Source organism: Physeter macrocephalus, chromosome 6, assembly GCF_002837175.3.
Source record: "Physeter macrocephalus isolate SW-GA chromosome 6, ASM283717v5, whole genome shotgun sequence".
Lineage (NCBI taxonomy): Eukaryota > Metazoa > Chordata > Mammalia > Artiodactyla > Physeteridae > Physeter > Physeter macrocephalus.
This window is the reverse complement of record NC_041219.1, coordinates 22,762,614-22,781,307: the sequence shown is the minus strand read 5'-3', so window position 1 is coordinate 22,781,307 and position 18,694 is coordinate 22,762,614. Positions and strand designations below refer to the sequence as shown.

The 18,694-nt window shown below is 38.2% G+C and overlaps 1 protein-coding gene across 3 annotated transcripts in view; it reads left to right on the top strand.

Moving 5' to 3' along the window:
* The window catches only part of KITLG (KIT ligand), a 90,561-nt gene extending 77,070 nt beyond the window's left edge, over positions 1-13,491 (top strand). For all 3 annotated transcript variants that reach the window (XM_007114511.4, XM_007114512.4, XM_007114510.2), the window contains 2 exons: positions 1,103-1,179; positions 9,118-13,491. In XM_007114511.4, coding sequence (XP_007114573.1) covers positions 1,103-1,142 — 40 coding nt within the window. In that variant the 3' untranslated portion in view covers positions 1,143-1,179; positions 9,118-13,491. The remainder of the gene's footprint in view (positions 1-1,102; positions 1,180-9,117) is intronic.
* The last annotated feature ends 5,203 nt before the right edge of the window (positions 13,492-18,694 follow it).

The following is an 18,694-nucleotide window of genomic DNA, read 5'->3' as shown; positions in this document are numbered from 1 at the left end:
CCATGGCTCACGGGCCCAGCCGCTCCGCGGCATGTGGGATCTTCCCGGACCGGGGCACGAACCCGTGTCCCCTGCATCGGCAGGCAGACTCTCAACCACTGCGCCACCAGGGAAGCCCTCATAACATCTTTAAGAAGTGTTTCACTCTCATGATGGCAGCTCCCAACTGATGTCTTCCAAGTTTTATCCACATTTCTGATCTCTCATTGTCTCTTCAATCTTACATCTCCATTTCCTTGGGAAATATCTTCACGTAATTGTCTTCATAACCCTTCTTACGGTATCATCTCTGCTCTCTTTATTTCTATAAACAGCAGAACCTTGCTCACATTCCTGGTCATGGAGCTCAGGAGGCACGTTTGCTAATTCTCCTCCTTTCCACACTATAGCCAAGAAATGCTTAGCTCTTTCTTTGGCAATAGTCATTATCTTCATCCATATCTTTATTATGTCTTGACTGAGTTGCTACCACAGAATCTTTCTTTTCCTCGGCCTTTCTAAACTCCACCTTTGTCTCATTCTTCTGTAAACCCCATTCTTAATATCACTTCCTAGTCAAGATACTTTCAGTGATTTTTCTCTTGCATACTTCATATAGCTGACCTCACTCTGGCTGCCAGAGCCCTTAATTTTTCTCAGCCTACTCAGTATTTTCTTCAAAGCCAAATACAAAAATTGTTTTGTGAGACCTTGCCACTTATGGTAGCTGACGCTGATCACTTTTTTACCCTATCCCATACTGCTCCAGGACCAACGCTTTGATTTTACATTCAGTTATAGTTTTCATTTGGCATGTTATTTTCTCTTATATCATGCTGCATGTGTACATATTCACAAATTAAGTGCATATAAGCATTTTCCGTACGTGTGTCTGCATATGCGTAGAGAATTTTTTAACTACTTGGGGAGACTATGTGGAAGCAGATGAAGCCTTTCCTCTTCCCTATAGTAATATTATGAAGGTAAGCTTCCCACTCAATTTTGCAATCTTTTGCTACTGTATTTACAGAAAAATAAAAACTGCCCTTTATAATGCCCAGATCATGGTTACTTCAGAATCTCTGTCTAAATGCAAATAAGCATGTTTCTTATTCTTTTTCAGTATGTTGCAAGAAAAAGAGAGAGAGTTTCAAGAAGTGTAATTGTGGCTTGTATCAACACTGTTACTTTCGTACATTGGTAAGTTTTAAGAATTCAAGCTAAAAGATACAACAAGAACTATACAGCATCCTAGACACCAAAATTTATTAAGTCTTCTATCAAGCTGGGGTCTGTATGTTAGCTGAAGCTGTTACGTAATTGAATTGTGCATTCTCAAGTTTTGAAAGGCAAGCAGTATTATTCCAGTTTAGTGGATTCATCTTGTATGGGAGATATACAAAGCATTAACAGTTGAGTGTTCCCTCATTTTTTTCTTTTTTGGCTGCGCCACTGGGACTTGGGGGAATCTTAGTTCCCCAACCAGGGGTTGAACCCGCACCTTCAGTGAACGCATGGAGTCCTAACCACTGGGCCACCAGGGAATTTCTGAGTGTTTCCTATTTTTGAGGCCAGAAAATAAATTAGACAAGGGGCAAAGTAGGACTAAAATAAAATACTGTTAATAGAGGAAGAGTAAATAAAATCAATTTCAGTTAGGTGTGATTACTATAACATGATAGGAAAAGTATCTCATTTGTTAAATGCTGAAACAAGCAAAAATCAGAAACATTGCCCTGGTATTTTAGGGAAAAGGAGAAAAGGTCAAAATCCCATACAGTAGGAGTGGGAAATTGTCAAGGTAAAGTGCCACCTGCCACATGACTGGTAATACTTGTGCCTCGTCACAGTCCAGAGCCCAGGACACACTGAACGTAAACCGGGGACAGATAACCTGTTGTGATTGTGTGGGTCTGTGAAGGGCCTGGGGAGAAGGGAGACTAGGAAAACATGATCAGAGGGCTCTGATGTTTATAGCTCCTCTCCCCTCTCCTGTCTACTTTCTCAACTCCCAAGCTGCAGACGCGGTGCAGGGGGCACCCTGAATGACACTAGCCTGATCCAACGTCATGCATTCTCTTCACATTTGTACTTCTGCCAACTCACTGTTAATTCTGTTCTGCTCATGAACCCCCATTTATTATAGTGATGTATGAGTGTTCTTTCATCTTCCTAAATCTTCAGTTCTTCCCCTGCACTCCCTCGTGGTTAGAGGATCGTTTACTTGCCCGATTATTATAGACATGGTCTCTGGTGAGCTTCACCTTTTCCTTACAGGTCACTGTCCTTCCAGCTTTCCCTTCTGTCCCAGATTCAGAGATTTCTCTCTAGATGGAAACGTCCCCAGGGAAACTGGGTCACAGAGCCTCTTGTCTCCTCCAGGAACTCACTTTTATCAAACAGCATTTTTCAACAACCCAAAATAACATCACATAATAATAGTAATTATGTGGCATACGCCTCTAACACTTTAACCCTGCTATTACACGGACTTCATTTTTGCCTTGAATCATGTCCTTGATCACCACGTCTGGAGCACGAATAGCACCCTCTCTTTCTTCTCCTCCCATCCTAGCTCTCTCTAGGCTCATGCTTCCTGTCCAGCACTGTTAAGGAATAAACCCTTCACTTGACCCTTTTTATTTTCAGGTGCAGTATTCCCCAAGCTGAAATCATTGTTATTCCAAGAAACATATTTCTTTGACCTCCAATCCCAGTACAAACCTACTGTTTTTTTCCCCATCTGCTGTTTCAGTTCCCTTAAGCCAGACAGCCACCAGCTACACATTAAATGGTTAATTGAACCTTAAAGGCTCAAGTAGTGTTCTCTGTGGTTTGCTTTTGGATGGCATCACTGGGGTCCTGTTTTGGCACATAGGTGATGTGGTGTTTAATTGTGGCATTTGTCCTGTGACATTTGGGGAATGGATTATGATGGAAAAGCCCAGGGCACTTGTCTAGGAGAAAGAGAGATGGCATTTTAAAGCAGCTGTAGTCAAGCAACTGACGCATACTAGTCAGGGAACATACAAGGACAGGAACTGAGTCTGTCTGGTTCTTGCTATATCTCCTCACAAGTACCTCACTTGTTGCCTAAGCATTGCAGGCACTCAGTAAATGTCTGTTGAAGTGACTGAGTGAATAAATAAACCCTAAATGAAAATCTTACCAAGTGGTAAGGAAGATAGCTCTGCTAAAGTAGCCTTTTTTTTTTAAGGTTCTTTTTGTTTTGCAAGAGGAATATGTTCTAGAGACCTGCTATACAACATAATGCTTAGAGTTTAAAAAAAGCTACATTGTGTATTTAAAACTGTGTTCAGAGGGTAGATCTTGTGTTAAAAGTGTTCTTACGGCAATAAAATAAGATGTTTTAAAACAATCTTTTAAAAAGTGCAGTAAAGTTTATTTTTATCTGGTATGTGTATGTATGTGTTTAATTTGCTGATTTTGGTCAGTAGGACAGCAAAGTATGTACAGCAAGGGGGAATACAGTCATATGGGAAATGGCTAAATTATTTTTCTTAAAATCTGAAATATTACTCATACAATTAAACGAATGAAATTAGACAGGTTAAAGAAGCCCCAAATTGTTTAGAAATAAACTCATCACATATTGAGGAGCTGGTGTAAAATAGATGGTCTTACTCCCCACCATCTCTGCAAAGATCTCTCAAGGCTCAGCTCAGAACCACCACCTCCAAAAAGCTGACTTCCCAAATGAAAGTAATCTCTCTTTTATGGCCCTCTAATTATATTTTGTATTACATTTCATACAATACTAATATGGTATTAGTTACCGTTACTTACATAGACATTACTTACTCACAGCCACTTACGTAGATGTTTTGTGTCCTCTTCTAAACCATAAACTCTTAGAGGACAGGATTGGTTTCTGAATTTCATTTTGGAATCCCATTAAACTATATAGTTTACACTTTGCACATGCAAGTGATGAATGTATCTGTTGAATAAATGAATGGAGAGATGATGGATGAATACCTCAGAGAACTGCAGTAACGTGAGAATAAAATTTATGGAGTAAAAACAAAAATAGACTGTGTAGGTAGAAGTAAATAAGAATTCAAATACTGAGGGCAAGATAGATAAAAGGAAGAAAAGAGAAGCAACTCATTATCATGAATCTGCAAACCCCGAAGTCAAAATATATATGTATCATTTGTAACCATTTATTGAGTACCCGTTGTATAGAGAAAGCCTGTTCCTTGTACCAACAGAGGTTTGGTAAAACCTGCCAAGGAAATTTGAGTATAATTTGGGGAAAGAGATGTGGCGGAGGGAAAGGCTTGGGAGAACAGACTGTGACATGGTAGGAGAGGAAATATGCCAAGAAATAAGAAGAACAGTAGTCAGAAGTACCAAGATAGAAATGAAATGTGGAGTTGTAATTATATATTTTAAAAATTGGATATAATTTGGATTATAGTCATTTTCTTGCTTAACAAAAAGGGGAAATATAAGGAATGACTCAGGTTTGTGGCAAGGATTTCTCCCTGAAATAGAAGTTTCACAAACTAAAACAAATTAAACCAGGACAAATATTGGAACACTAGAATAGAAAACATATGGAATAGTTCTCCAACCTATAATTGGAAAATGAAGAGGAGGATTTGATATTTTAAATACAAGGAAGGAATGTAGATAACGAACCAGAAACAAAAGAAGTTGCCTCTAAGAGAAAATATACAAAAGCTGTGTTTATTTGACATCAACCGTGAAATTATCTCTCCAAAAAGTTAAAAATGTACTTAGTCAACTAGGTGATGACAAGTATACGTATGTGGCATCCCAGAAGAATTTTTCATTTATTGGGTTGCGTGTAGCACAGTTTAAGAGAAAGAGTAGATCATAGCACAATTTTACTCTTCATTCTAACCACAAATGTGACACCAACAAGCTCTAGTACATGCATTGTTGGATGCAAAGCTTACTATAACCTAGTTCTGTCCTCAAATTGCTTATGGCCTACAAAAGGAGATAAGACATATGCATAATAACCTATTTTAAAACAGAATAAAGGAGCTTTTGGTTAAAAAACAACAAAAGGAGCTGACAAAGAAATGCAATAAGGAGTCAAAGGCAAAGCCACTGCATATGGTTGTACAGGATGTGCCCTGAACATAGCTCTAGATAATGAATGGTACAGATGGCATCCCATAGAATTGTACCACCCATATACAATTGTCTTATTTAACAGGGGAGAGAAGTCACTCGGAGAAAGGCTTTATTGTATGGGTGATGGAAGTGGCATTTGTATGGAACTGGATCTTGGACGATTGCTAAAATTTTACTGGCAATAGGGAAGGGGTAAATCCAGATACTGCAAATGGCATAAGTTAAATCAGGGAGCCGAAAGTACAGACTGTGTTCAAGAGTTTGTACAGCTGGACTCCAGTAGAAGTACACATAAAGGGTTAAAATGCTGAGAAAGGATGGGCATCAGTTTGAAACAGGGTCTGAATTCCAAGTACAGGGCTTACACTCTATTGAGTAACATAAGGAGTTGTTGGAGGGTTTAGAAAAGACGTCAGTAATACAGTCAAAGCAGCGGTTTAGGAAAGTAATCAGACGTTGGCGTGGCCAGATGGATGGGAGTGGTGACCTGGAGTCAAGGAGTCCACTTAGGAGGCCAATCTTCAAAACAGATGTGAGAGAATGACAACCTGAACTAGGGTCATAGCCACGGAAATAGGAAAGCATAGGCCATTTTGGAGTCACTGCAGTAAAACAATAAACAAGTCCTAGTTCCTGATGGGATGTGAGGCTTGACATCACAGGCGGTAATCAGGGATGATTTGGAGCCTATGGGACTAACCAGATGGCAGTGCCAATAGAAAAAAATGGGAGGAGCCGTTAGTAATTATTAACCAGTGGCCAAATATGCTTCACTGGAAATTCAGAGTACAGTTAAGGGCTGGAAATAATAGATTGGGGTTTGGGAAGTCATCCACAAAGAATTTTAATTGACACCTTGGGAGAAGGACCGTGTAATCACGGAGAAGGCCCAGTTTGGTTGACGGTAAATAGCATGAGTTTGTAGATACTGAGATGGCGGTGTTAGGGACTTATCCCAGCATGGTAAGTGTAGAAAGTAATTTCTTTTTCTTTTTTTTTTATTTAAATTTATTTTATTTATTTATTTTTGGCTGTGTTGGGTCTTCGTTGTGGTGCACGGGCTTCTCAATGCAGTGGCTTCTCTTGTTGCAGAGCACGGGGTCTAGGCACGTGGGCTTCAGTAGTTGTGGCACGCAGGCTCAGTAGTTGTGGCACACAGGCTTAGTGGCTCCGCGGCATGTGGCGTCTTCCCAGACTAGGGCTCGAACCCATGTCCCCTGAATTGGCAGGTGGATTCTTAACCCCTGGGCCACCAGGGAAATCCCTAGAAAGTAATTCTTATTATAATTAGGCTGGTGGAGAGATTCATAAAAGAAACACAACCTGGAAGTTTCCAGTAGATCTAAGACAGAAGAAAGTCGATCCTAGAATTGGAATAGGGATGAGGGCAAGTTATGCCTGGACATTTATTGCACAGGACTCAATAATGGTTGGTTACCAATGGCCAGATCTTTGACTCTTTACCACATATTTCCTAAGAATTTCTAGAACTTTGAAGGTTTTGGTTTGGAGCTCGCTTTCTGTAGATACATTGTGATGCAGAGGATTAGAAGGGATTAGACTTGGGTCTAATCTGCACCTTAACTAGCTGGAGGTTCCTGGATGAGTCAGTTGTCTTTTAACCCCTGATTCTTCAAATGTAATGAGGGGATAATACTACTCACCCTATTTATTTCATGAGGTTGTTGCCAGAATCCACGGTATTATTATAAAAATGGTAGTTTCGTTCTATGGGAAACCATTTGTTGGCTTTTAAATTTGTTTTCTTTGCTAAATGATCCAAAAACATAATCAAAATAGATTTCCAATCTAGCTTCTCTACGCTTACGTTTAGAGTTTCAAGTTATTTGTAGCTTTTTCAAAATACATATATATATTTTGCTTTTTTGTGATTTCCTTCTGCTTTTCTAACCAAGTTTTATTTTTAAAATATCTGCTAGGTAATTTGCATTTCTGAAATTTGCTCTTAATGCCTGTTAATTTTTCCTTCAGTATTTAATTCTGCTTTCCTAAATACAGGTTTTCTATTTAAATTAGAGTTCTCTGGTAAATTGTCATGTAATATGGTTTTTAGTATATTATTACATTTTGTATATTTACATTTTCAATGTATTACATTTAATGATTGCATACGTTTCATATATTACATTACAGTAATATACATTTAGCATATTACTGGAAAAAAACACTGTACTTCTTATCACTCATACTATAAAGTTTTATATATAGCCTATGTAATGATCTCAAACATTTTAAAACCAGTGATCTCTGGTTCTGGGATTGATAAATAAGGACAAAATAGGAAAAGAGTAGGGAAGAAACTAAATGTAAAATACACATTTATTTAGGGGTTTTGATTGAAGATAGCATGCAAATGCTGCCTATAATTAAAAAAAAAAAAAGATAAGGAAGTACAAATACTTCACTTGAAAGGTGAAAAATCTGAAAGCTGAGTCCAAAGCTCAGTGGTTTTAACACCAGCACTGAAAAGCTAAAACAGAGTCTGGCTTTCATGCTTCAGCAAGTAGAGTAAGCTGTGCTGAGGCCAAATGAACTTCCCCAGAGGCTTTGTCAGGATGTGGTGCCAGGATTTCTATCTTTCTTTTTTTGGCTGACAGTACTGAAGGAGATCTTACTGCTGCTATTTCCTCAGTTGGGGGAAGTGACTGCTAGAACCTGGCTAGGCAGTCAAGATACTGGCACTGATCTGTGGCTAGAAGGCTGTCATTTGTGGGTGGCCTCTGATCAGCCTCTCCACCTGTCCCAGATATCTCTTTCATGCCACTCCATCAATCTCCACTTCTCCACCCTGAACACTGCCATTGTTCTTCAGGCCCTCTCCCCTCACCCCGCCTGTTTACAACAACCTCTTCGCAGTCTTGTTAGAGAAGTTCAAGGCTACATAGATTGATAACCCTCTTATCAGAAATGGAGATAATCTGTGGTGTGCTTGGGGGTATGAAAGCCACAGGGTATTCATTCATCCACTCTATGTTCAAGAAATATTTATTGAGTACAAGTGGCCCCCTCCAGCGCTATGCAAAAGTAGAGCATTCCTGGCTTCCCTGGTGGCGCAGTGGTTGAGAGCCCGCCTGCCGATGCAGGGGACGCGGGTTCGTGCCCCGGTCCGGGAAGATCCCACATGCCGCGGAGCGGCTGGGCCCGTGAGCCATGGCCGCTGAGCCTGTGCGTCCGGAGCCTGTGCCCCGCAACGGGAGAGGCCACAACAGTGAGAGGCCTGCGTACCACAAAAAGAAAAAAAAAAAGTAGAGCATTCCAATGAAACCTGTCTTAAACCAAAATGGCTTAAAGCAAAGAAGCAATCACCTTAGGATACATCTTGCTAATGGGATGCATAAAATAAATCGATGTAAAGCACAGATGCTCATAGACACAATTCAAAGCTATGGTGGCTTTATGCTGAGATGCTAAGTGTAGTTCCGGGGAAGGAACTTGGCGGTGCCACTCTCACTGCTGGTGGTGCACGCTGCCACTGTAGGCTCACTGCAGAACAAACCCTGAATGTGATGGTCTCTTTTTGCCTTTTTTTCATAAAAGCAAAAATCCTCTTTGGATTTCTTTCGTTTGTCGAAAACAGGTACTAAAGTAGGTCTTCTGTAAAAAGCAAAGTGGTATAAAGGGAACTTTGAAAAGCAGGGGACACCCGTATCTATTTTGTACCAGGCACTGTTCTAGGTGTTGGAGTACAGCAGTGAAAAAGATAAACGAAAGCTCTATGTTCCTCATGGGGTTTACATTCTAATGGGAAGAGACACTCAGTAAAGAGTAAGATCATTTCAGATTATGTGAAATGTTACTAGGGAGATCAGCGAGTGACTGATCCCTGCATCTAGGAAACATTTGTCAAGTTATTTTAGGCTGTGTAAGTGAAGCATACGTTGTAAATCTATTACTCATTCTGTAGTCATGAATTCAGCTACTGAGGATGAAAAGAAGGCAGAAAGCAGATATGCTATAATCTCTCTTTTTCCTTCTCTTCTCTAGGCGGGTAACAGTTCATGTTTGCTTCATAAATGAAGCAGCTTTAAACAAATTCCTATTCTGTCTGGAGTGACAGACCGCATCTTTATCTGTTCTTGCTACCCATGACTATGTGGATGATTCAGAAATTGGAACAAAGTGTTTTACTATGAAACTGGCATAATCACCTGTAAAGAAGAACTTGCACGGAGCAGGACTCTATTTTAAGGACCTGGCGGATCTGTGGTCTCAATTAGAACTTGCAGCTGATGTTGGGAGAGAAAGCACGTGTCCCAGACTGCACGTACCATTTTGCATGCCTCCAGAAACGTCTAATTGTTGAAAAACCACATAGCTTTATTTTACAGTTACAACCTGCAGTTCATAGTTATCTTGGTCCCTGCAAGTAGATTTCAGCCTGGATAGTGGGGGTCGTCATTTTTATCAAAGGGATCTAGAAAAAATTCAAAAAAACAAACACTCTTTAGCATCAGCCACTGTTCATTTAGAAAGCAGTGGGAAAAGAGGGTGGGAGTAAGAGCAGGTCAGCCTTATAGGGGCTGATCAATGACTGATATGGGTCTGAGCTTGGTCTCTTTCTGACACAGAGTGAGCTCGCCCGTATCCCACTAGACAAATGGACATGGTTGTCTGACTTTAGTCATGCAGGGGAGCCAGTACTGAATTACAACAGTGATGCCTTTGCAGAGGAGAGACTCCGAAAGAGTCATCACACGAAGAAGCTGTGGACATTGACCAACAGAACAGTCTGCCGAGGAGGGCATCTGGCACCCCTGGTGAAGTCAGCCTTTGCCCTTGACCACTATGGCGTGTACAAATTGTGCTTGCAAATTATATTACAAAATGTTTATATTCGAAAACTATTACAGAGTTATGTAAAGGGACTTAGGAGAAATCACTGAATGTATGGAGGCCGCATTTTCAATTTCTGCTGTGGGAGACAGTAAATATAAATTATGATATTTAGTATCTATGGTTAGATAACCACACTCACATGCTACTATGGGTGTTGAAAACTACGTGACTTGGCTTTTACAAGAATGCAGGGGATCAGGAAACTAGTTATTTATAGTATAATCACCATTATCTGTTTAAAGGATCCATTTATTTAAAATCAGGCACTCTGTATTCATTAAGGTTTATGAGTTAAAAATAAAAAGAAAGCTTTATGTAGTTACGCATGTCAGTTTGCTATTAAAATATGCGATAGCGTTTTTGTCATATTGAGTGAACTTGGCAGGAATTCCCAAGATGGACATTGCATTTTTAAACCAGAACTTGTAAGACATTAAGTGAATTTCCCTTGCCAATTTTTTTTTTATTTCAAAGGAACATCTGACTAAGGTCAAAGAATGATTTCTTTTGGTTTATTTTGATGACGATTCTTTTAATATATCACAAACGTACACATAAAGGAAGCCAGAGCTTTCCATTCTAACTTGATCCTTGTGATAACATCATTGCCATGTCTATCACCGTCACGTGACTGTTTTCAATGCAGTGATAGAGAAGGGCATGAAAAACTGCTATCTTTCCTTTGTTTTCAAAAGTCCAAGAATTTCTAGTAGAGTTGGATTTTAGCTTATGTTCAAAGCTAATTCAAATACAACTCTAGTAAGTGGCCTTTGCTCTTTTTTATACCAAAGAGCTCAGATGATTTCTACGATCCCTCCTCTAAAGTGCTGTGGTTCCTCAAACACTAGTCATGTCTCTAAGATACAACCCAGATGCTTTGGGAAGCTGCATTAATTTATTCAGTCCCTCAAATATCCCATGGTACAACCGATTATATATAATAAAACCAGAGATCAATTTAATGGCTGAAAGGACCTGTCTCAGTGTGTGATATTGATTGTTTTGAAGAAAATAGACATAGATTAACATGAGTATGTGTGTAGGTCATGTGTCGATTGAGAAGATTGATACTTCTCAATCTAATAGTTTGTTTCAGCAATGGTTTCAGTTTTTGTAAGTATGTAAAAATGCTGCTTAATGAGCTTTAGAGTATAATAGATGTACTTTTGTTCTCAAAGCTGGTAGCTGGGTTTTAACACACAAGGACATGGTCCTAATCGATAGGGTTAAATAAACAAATTCAGCAAGTTATGAAATCTGGCATGGTAGGCGAGGGGAGATGTATTCTGCCTAATTAAATGTATTGGTTCATTGAGAGTTGTGTGGATTACCAATTTTTAAAACACTAAAATTCAGTAAAATACACGAACAATAGAAAAATGCTGAACATTACTTTGGTTGGTAGTTGCTTGGGAATGAACTGTCATATCTACTTGGAGATTAAAATATATATATACATATATGTCTTTATTTTATCCAATATGTGTTCTGAACATCCTTTATAAATCATGGAAAACTCACAACTGACATCTTAAACTGTGAAATCACCTTTTAAATTGGTGCCATGTATCTGATAGTTCTCTGTTGTAATGTTTCAAAATTGTCTTTTAAAATGGTTTCAGAAGTCTGCAGATTCTAAATTATACTTTAGTGTAAAGTATAATTAAGCTTTGTACCTCTGTGGTAGAACCCAAATCTATAGAGAAACTGGCACTGATAAACGGTGCCTGCCCTGTGATATCAAAGCGTTGCTTGATTTTGTATTATAATCTGATGTGCTTACCACACAGCCACTTTCTAATGAGTCAGAAACAAGTTATTTTTTTCAATACTTTAACAGAACAAGTACCCTATTCTCTTTGAAAAGGATTAACTATGTGAAAAATGACAATGTATGATAAAGTATGTTCACAATGAAATATCTGCTTTTAGTAAGAATTAAAGTACTTTGGAGAAACTTTGTGGCATATTTTGGTATTCTAATTCAAACGAAGTTTTAAATTAATAGAAAAATCCATTCAGAATTCATGGATATTTCTTAATGTTTTTCTGAAGCTAGGTTCTGGTTTCAAAATGTAATTCCAGTATGGGGCTTTTAGCCATTCCCTACCTATTCTAATTTAACTAAGAAATATATTTTTCAAGAAGGCAGTTTGACATAGTGGGATGGATGTTAGGAAAAATTGTCAGGAGCTTCCACTCTGCCATTAACAGGTATTGGTAAATCACTGCCCTTCTTTGGCTCTCAATTTTTAATTATCTATGTGGTGAAGTCAGGTCCTACCATAGGTATGAGAGAAACCTATTGATATGTGACTGACAAAGATGATAAAATAGAGCTGAAACTATCACATATAAAATATCTAACTCTGATCTCTGTGAATAAGCAATTTGAACATAAAAAGCTATGGCTGTTCTTGTTTGTAATGTAAATAGGGTCCATTCGTAAAAGTGAAAATCAGTCTCCTGTAGGGTGAGTCGGATAACCACTTACACAAGAGATGGCTTTTTCCTTTGCTTAAATAAACATTTTTGGATCACCTCTGAAGAATGAAAACCAAGAGTACATTTTACCCAAGAAAGGATGAGATGTGTGTAACATTTGGAAGTGTACCAAATTAAGCATTTAAATGCTCTCATTTTCTTAAAAGCTAAGAGCAGAAAATGTAAGATGCTCATAAAGTTTTTAAGTGCAAAAAGATACTTTAGAATCCATTTGGAGATGGGTAAAACATAAATTATATTTCAGAATTGGAAAGTGGGATAAGAATTTTAAAGAAAGCCAGCTTGTTTTGAAACAGTATTATTCTGAAATTGGCATTAAAATATAAACATTCAGATTGAAATTCCAGCCAGTTTATTTGTGGTGTTTGATCACACAGTTTATGGCGTTGCTGGAAATGCCTTTGTTTGTAAAGATAAAATAATGGTACTTTCATTTCCTAACAAGATACTTTTTTAGAAATAATCCATATTAAAATGGATATTCTTGATCCTAAAATGTTTCCTAAGCATTGTACATGTATTTATAACCGCCATCTCCAATTTCATCTTATGTTGTTTTTTAAAATAAAATTGTTTAAACTAAAAAACATAGTATTTTCAGTTACTTGATTTCTGAGCTATGACTCACTAAATAAAAATTTCCAATCAAAATACCCTATTCTCCTATATTCTAAGGATTAATGTGTGATTATAGTGTCCACTTGCCACTATTTTTTAAATCAATGGACTTAAAGTATTCAGACATTTAGATGGATGCACAGATATATTGCTAGTTCAGTCATAGATTGGAGTTTGCATATTGTAATGTAAATGTATGTCAACATTATTCTACAGTTTTATTATGACTAAAGTTAAATAAAAAAGGTTGTAAAATGTGATGTGTATGTGTATGTACTGTAGGTGTACTTTTTAAAATAGGTTTATGTCCTGACCCTTTTTTATACAGGTTTGAATTTGAAATTACATTATATATACACATACTTTATTGTTCTAAATAAAGAATTTTATGCACTCAAATTTGCCCTGTCATTATCTTAAAGTTATTATCACACATGTTCATAACATGGTTGAGAATTTAAGCTAAACTCAAATTTTTCTATGGAAACATTATCATAAATCTAGATTTTGTTGTAATATGCACAAAAGGAGATAAATCATTTTATTCCAATAAATATGTATTGGTTAAGTAATCAAGGAAGATAGGTAAAGTAATCAAAGAAGGTAAAGTTGAATTAATACATTGTTGAATCTCAAGGGGTTTCTAACTTAGTTGGGGAGAAGATAGGAAAACCACTGTCAACTGCATAAAGCCACAGTGAAGTAATTATCTAAGTGCAAAACTGCAGTCTAGGGCTTCCCTGGTGGCGCAGTGGTTGAGAATCTGCCTGTTAATGCAGGGGACACGGGTTCGAGCCCTGGTCTGGGAAGACCCCACGTGCCGCGGAGCAACTAGGCCCGTGAGCCACAACTACTGAGCCTGCGCGTTTGGTGCCTGTGCTCTGCAACAGGAGAGGCCGCGACAGTGAGAGGCCCGCGCACCGCGATGAAGAGTGGCCCCCGCTTGCCACAACTAGAGAAAGCCCTCGCACAGAAACGAAGACCCAACACAGCCAAAAATAAATAAATTAATTAATTAATTAAAAAACAAAACTGCGGTCTAGTTAATGTACTTGGCGCACACAGGAAGAAGAAATGGATAGACTAGTGATGATCATGGGGGCGTTGGTGTTTGGGCTAAGATTTACAAGGATGAGAAATTTTGATAAAGAAGGATAATTATGCCCAGCCTGAGCAGTGTTTTCCAAAGCAAGAAGTTTTAAAATTTCTCAGCTTATCCCATCAAATCCAACCAGTGTGTCCTGAGCATACAGTGCATAAAGAGATACACAGTGAGATGAGACCAGAGCCTTGAATGCCACAGGGAGAGCAGATTATTCTTAGGAAGCCATTGCGTATTTCTGAGAAGAGGGACGGAATGGCAAGATCATACACAATTATGGCTTATGTGGTTTCGGCAATAATGATCCTGCCTAACCCCTGGTTGGTATTGGACTCCTGAGACCACATCCCTCTAGCTTTATGACATCACATGTACTCACCCACCATTTCTTTTCAGTTTCTTTGCTGATTTTTCCTCCTCTGCTCACGCTTTAGATTACAAACTTCCATCAATATAAGCCTAGACGATAATAGCCTTGTAACTGATCGCACTCCTCCACTATTTAGCCCTTTTTCAATCAGTTCCTCATGTTAGAGTGAATAATATGGAGACAACTGATAATAGTTTTCTCTGATTAAAACACTGAAATGGCTTCTCATTATTTTTCAGGACCAAACCCAACTCAACATGGTTTATAAGGCCTTCCTCGACACATCTCATAATTTTTTTGGGGGGGGCAGAGGGGGTTGCTGATTGTTTGTTTTCCCCTTTAAGTTATAAACAACATGAGGACTAGGACCGTGAAGACTTATATCATTGCATTCCCCAAATTTAATGCAATGATAAAGCATGGAATTGAAACAAAATTTGATCTGAATAGATATTACCTATTGCAATATTCGATAAGTTAAAAGTTATTTTCTAAAACTTTTTATCGTGGACAATTTGAAATATATGCAAAAGTAGAGTAGTGTAATGAACTTCCATGTAACCATAACCTAGCTTCAATCTTACTTAACTGCTGAATGATCTTATTTTATCTAAGTCACCTATTACACTCCTTACCCACCACCCCTTTCATATTATTTTTAGGCTATTTGATCTGTAAATATTTATATGTGTATCTCTAAATTATAAATTTAAAAACATAATCAATACCTTTGTCACAACTAAGAAAAATTAAAAATAATTCCTTAATATCAAAGACCCAATAAGTATTCATATTTTGTCTCACATCATCATGCATTGCAATATTGTACTACAGCAGAGTATAAAATAAAGGTAAAATTCTCCCTCCAACATTAAAGTTCGTTCCTCCAGAGGAAAACAGGTATTTCTTGTTAACCCTCAGAAAAACTATGTGTACATACATATTTATGTAATACTATTCTCTAACCTTACTTTTCCCATTTATTAGAAGAATGTGTAACACTCTGCATCAGCCCAGATAAACCTTTATCCACTACCATAGCCAGGAAATTATAGATGGACGTTGAAATTGTACTATAATGTGTGCCTTTTGGAATTCCAGTCCATACTTAGCAAAATCCAATGTACTTTTAGAACTTTTCCTTCAAAATGAAAATAAGGCTCTCTTTTGAGGATATATCTGCCTCTTCAGCCCTCTCAGTTGCTGGCCGTGTTTCCTCCATTAACTGTCACTGGGTCTGGCAGTGGGTTCTCTGGTCCTCATTGCTGCTTCTGGGTCATCACTCCCTAATCCCTCCCAGATTTGAATCTCATGTTATCAGATTACATACCCACTGCTATTCACTGTTGCTTTCATGTACTAACTCTCAGGTTCTTCTCCTTCATTTCTTGATGGTATGAGCACCTAGTTCACTGTCACTCAACTCATCTGTACTCCTGTCTTATTTCGTGGGATTTTGATACACATATAAATGATCCTTTCAACACCCTGTCCCTTCTGGTCCTTGAAACGTCTCTCTTAGTGAGCCAGTCCTCAACACCACCCTAGCCACTTAGTCCGATGGTCACCCTGTAGGCTTTGTCACTTCCAATAACAGCAACTCATCCATATCTCAATTCCATGCATCCCATTTCTTGCCGCCACTTTGTATCTTTCCAGTGTACTCCCTCATGGATTCAATTCCAATGATCCTTTGATCCACAAGGCCTGTCAATCTATTGATTCTACCATTATCCACTAACTGTCAACCTTTGATATCCCCTCTCCTCTCCTTATGCAGGTTAAAATTCATATCCAGCATTAGAATCATTCTCTTGCTTGCAGCTTCTTCTCCCTTGATCCCCCCCACTTCCTAATATTTGCTTGGTAAATGATGCCCCTGCTCAAATCCAGTTCTCCACCACTCTTTGTCTATACTTGTGTGGCTAAACATGGCTGCAGTACAGTATACCATCATGCCTACTGGTTTCTCTATAAATTCCTTCCCATGAACTTCAGGTGGGTCACTAATGCTCCTCAATAATTATATTTCCCTAGTCTATTTCCATTCTCATAGCTATTTCATATATTATTTTCTCTCCCAAACCACCCACCTCATTCCCCATTCTCACTGTTAGCAATCCCGATTGCTATTCACCTTGAAAAGTGAAAAAAATTAAAGGAACTTCCAAAGACTCCTAGCACCTGGAGGCTGATTTTCTGTGAAGCTGGAGAAGCTTAAATGCTTGGTCCTCACTTAACATAGGTCTTTTATGTAAGGGGACCTAGCAGGGGGCTTACCAATATATTTACCAGGGGGCCTAGCAATATATTCACATAGAAATACATGTTTGTAAAAGTTACCGTCATTCCATTTATCTTTTAGGTATTAGTAGATGACTCCTAGCACCTGGAGGCTGATTTTCTGTGAAGCTGGAGAAGCTTAAATGCTTGGTCCTCACTTAACATAGGTCTTTTATGTAAGGGGACCTAGCAGGGGGCTTACCAATATATTTACCAGGGGGCCTAGCAATATATTCACATAGAAATACATGTTTGTAAAAGTTACCGTCATTCCATTTATCTTTTAGGTATTAGATGTTCTGTGTGGCAAATGGCTTCCAGCAACTGTCCCACGGACCACTGTGCCAATTCACTAGGGCATCATGACCCAAAGGTGTGTGGTCAGAGGCTGTGTGATGATGCCCTGGCGAATGTGTCCTATGGACCCGGCCCCAGAAGTATGTGGGTGAAGGAGAAACAAGGTTTAAAATGAATGGAACCAGAAGCCAGAAGCCACAATCATCACAGTCACCTGTAAATTGTAAATGGAAGAATTAGGATTTAATTAATGCCTCACCAGAGCAGTAGCTTTCCTTACCAGAAAATACTCAGTAAGGCAGAGTATACATTTATAAACAAACCAGACTTTCTTTTAATGGTGAGGAAATACAGTAGAATTTAACAAAGTTGCCATGTTTATAGAACCAGAAAATCTGTATGTGAGGACACTGACAAATGCCTAGCATTGTATATCCAACATTATATTATTACACAGAATTGTTTCATTGCCCTAAAAAAATCCCTTGTGCTTTACATATTCAGTCTTCCTTCCCCTCCCCCGATACCTCTGGAAACCACTGATTTTTAATTGTCTTTATAGTTTTTACTTTTTCCAGAATGTCATATAATTGAAATCCTACAATATGTAGCCTTTTCAGACTGCCTTCTTTTAATTAGCAATATGCATTGAAGATTCATCTATGTATTTCATGGCTTGACAGCTCATTTCTTTTTGTCACTGAATAGTATTCCATTGTATGAATGTATTATAGTTTGTTTATCCATTCACCTATTAAGGACATCTTAGTTGTTTCCCGTTTTGGGTGATTATGAATAAAGCAGCTATAAACATTCAATTTTTTTGTGGACATGACTTTACAAATCAGTTGGGTAAATATTAAGGAGTGCAATTGCTGGACTGTATGGTAAGACTGTTTAGGTTTGTGAGAAAATGCAAACTGTCTTCTAAAGTGGCTGTACCATTTAGCATTCCCAGCAGCTGTGAGTGAGAGGTCCTGCTGCCCCATATCCTTGCCAGCCATTGTTACTGTCAGTTTTTTTTTTTTTTTTTTTTTAGCTATCCTAATCGGTAGGTAATTGTATAGTATTGTTGTTTTAATTTGCGGTTCCCTGATGACAAATGAGCATCTTTTCATATGCTTATTTGCCATCTGTATATCTTCTTTGGTGAGATGTCTGTTCAAATCTTTTGTCCATTTTGAAATTGGGTTATTTTCTAATTGTTGAATTTTAAGACTTCTTTGCATATTTTAGATGCAAGACCTCTGTCAAATATGTGTTGCTGCACATATTTTCTACCAGACTGTGGCTTGTCTTATCATTCACTTAACAGTGTCTTTTACAGAGCAGCTGCAAGGATTTTTTTAAAAGCACATGTAAAAACTTAGAGTATGTATCCTATTCAATTCATTCCCTTAATCTCATCAGAGTAAAAGCAGTTTACACAGTACCTAAAATTGCTGATTACTTTGGTATTTTGCAACTATTAATATTTTTTCTTTTCAGGGTCCTCTTGTTGATAGAGTATTTTAAACACATGAAAACTTGGACCTTCTAATGTGTTTTTG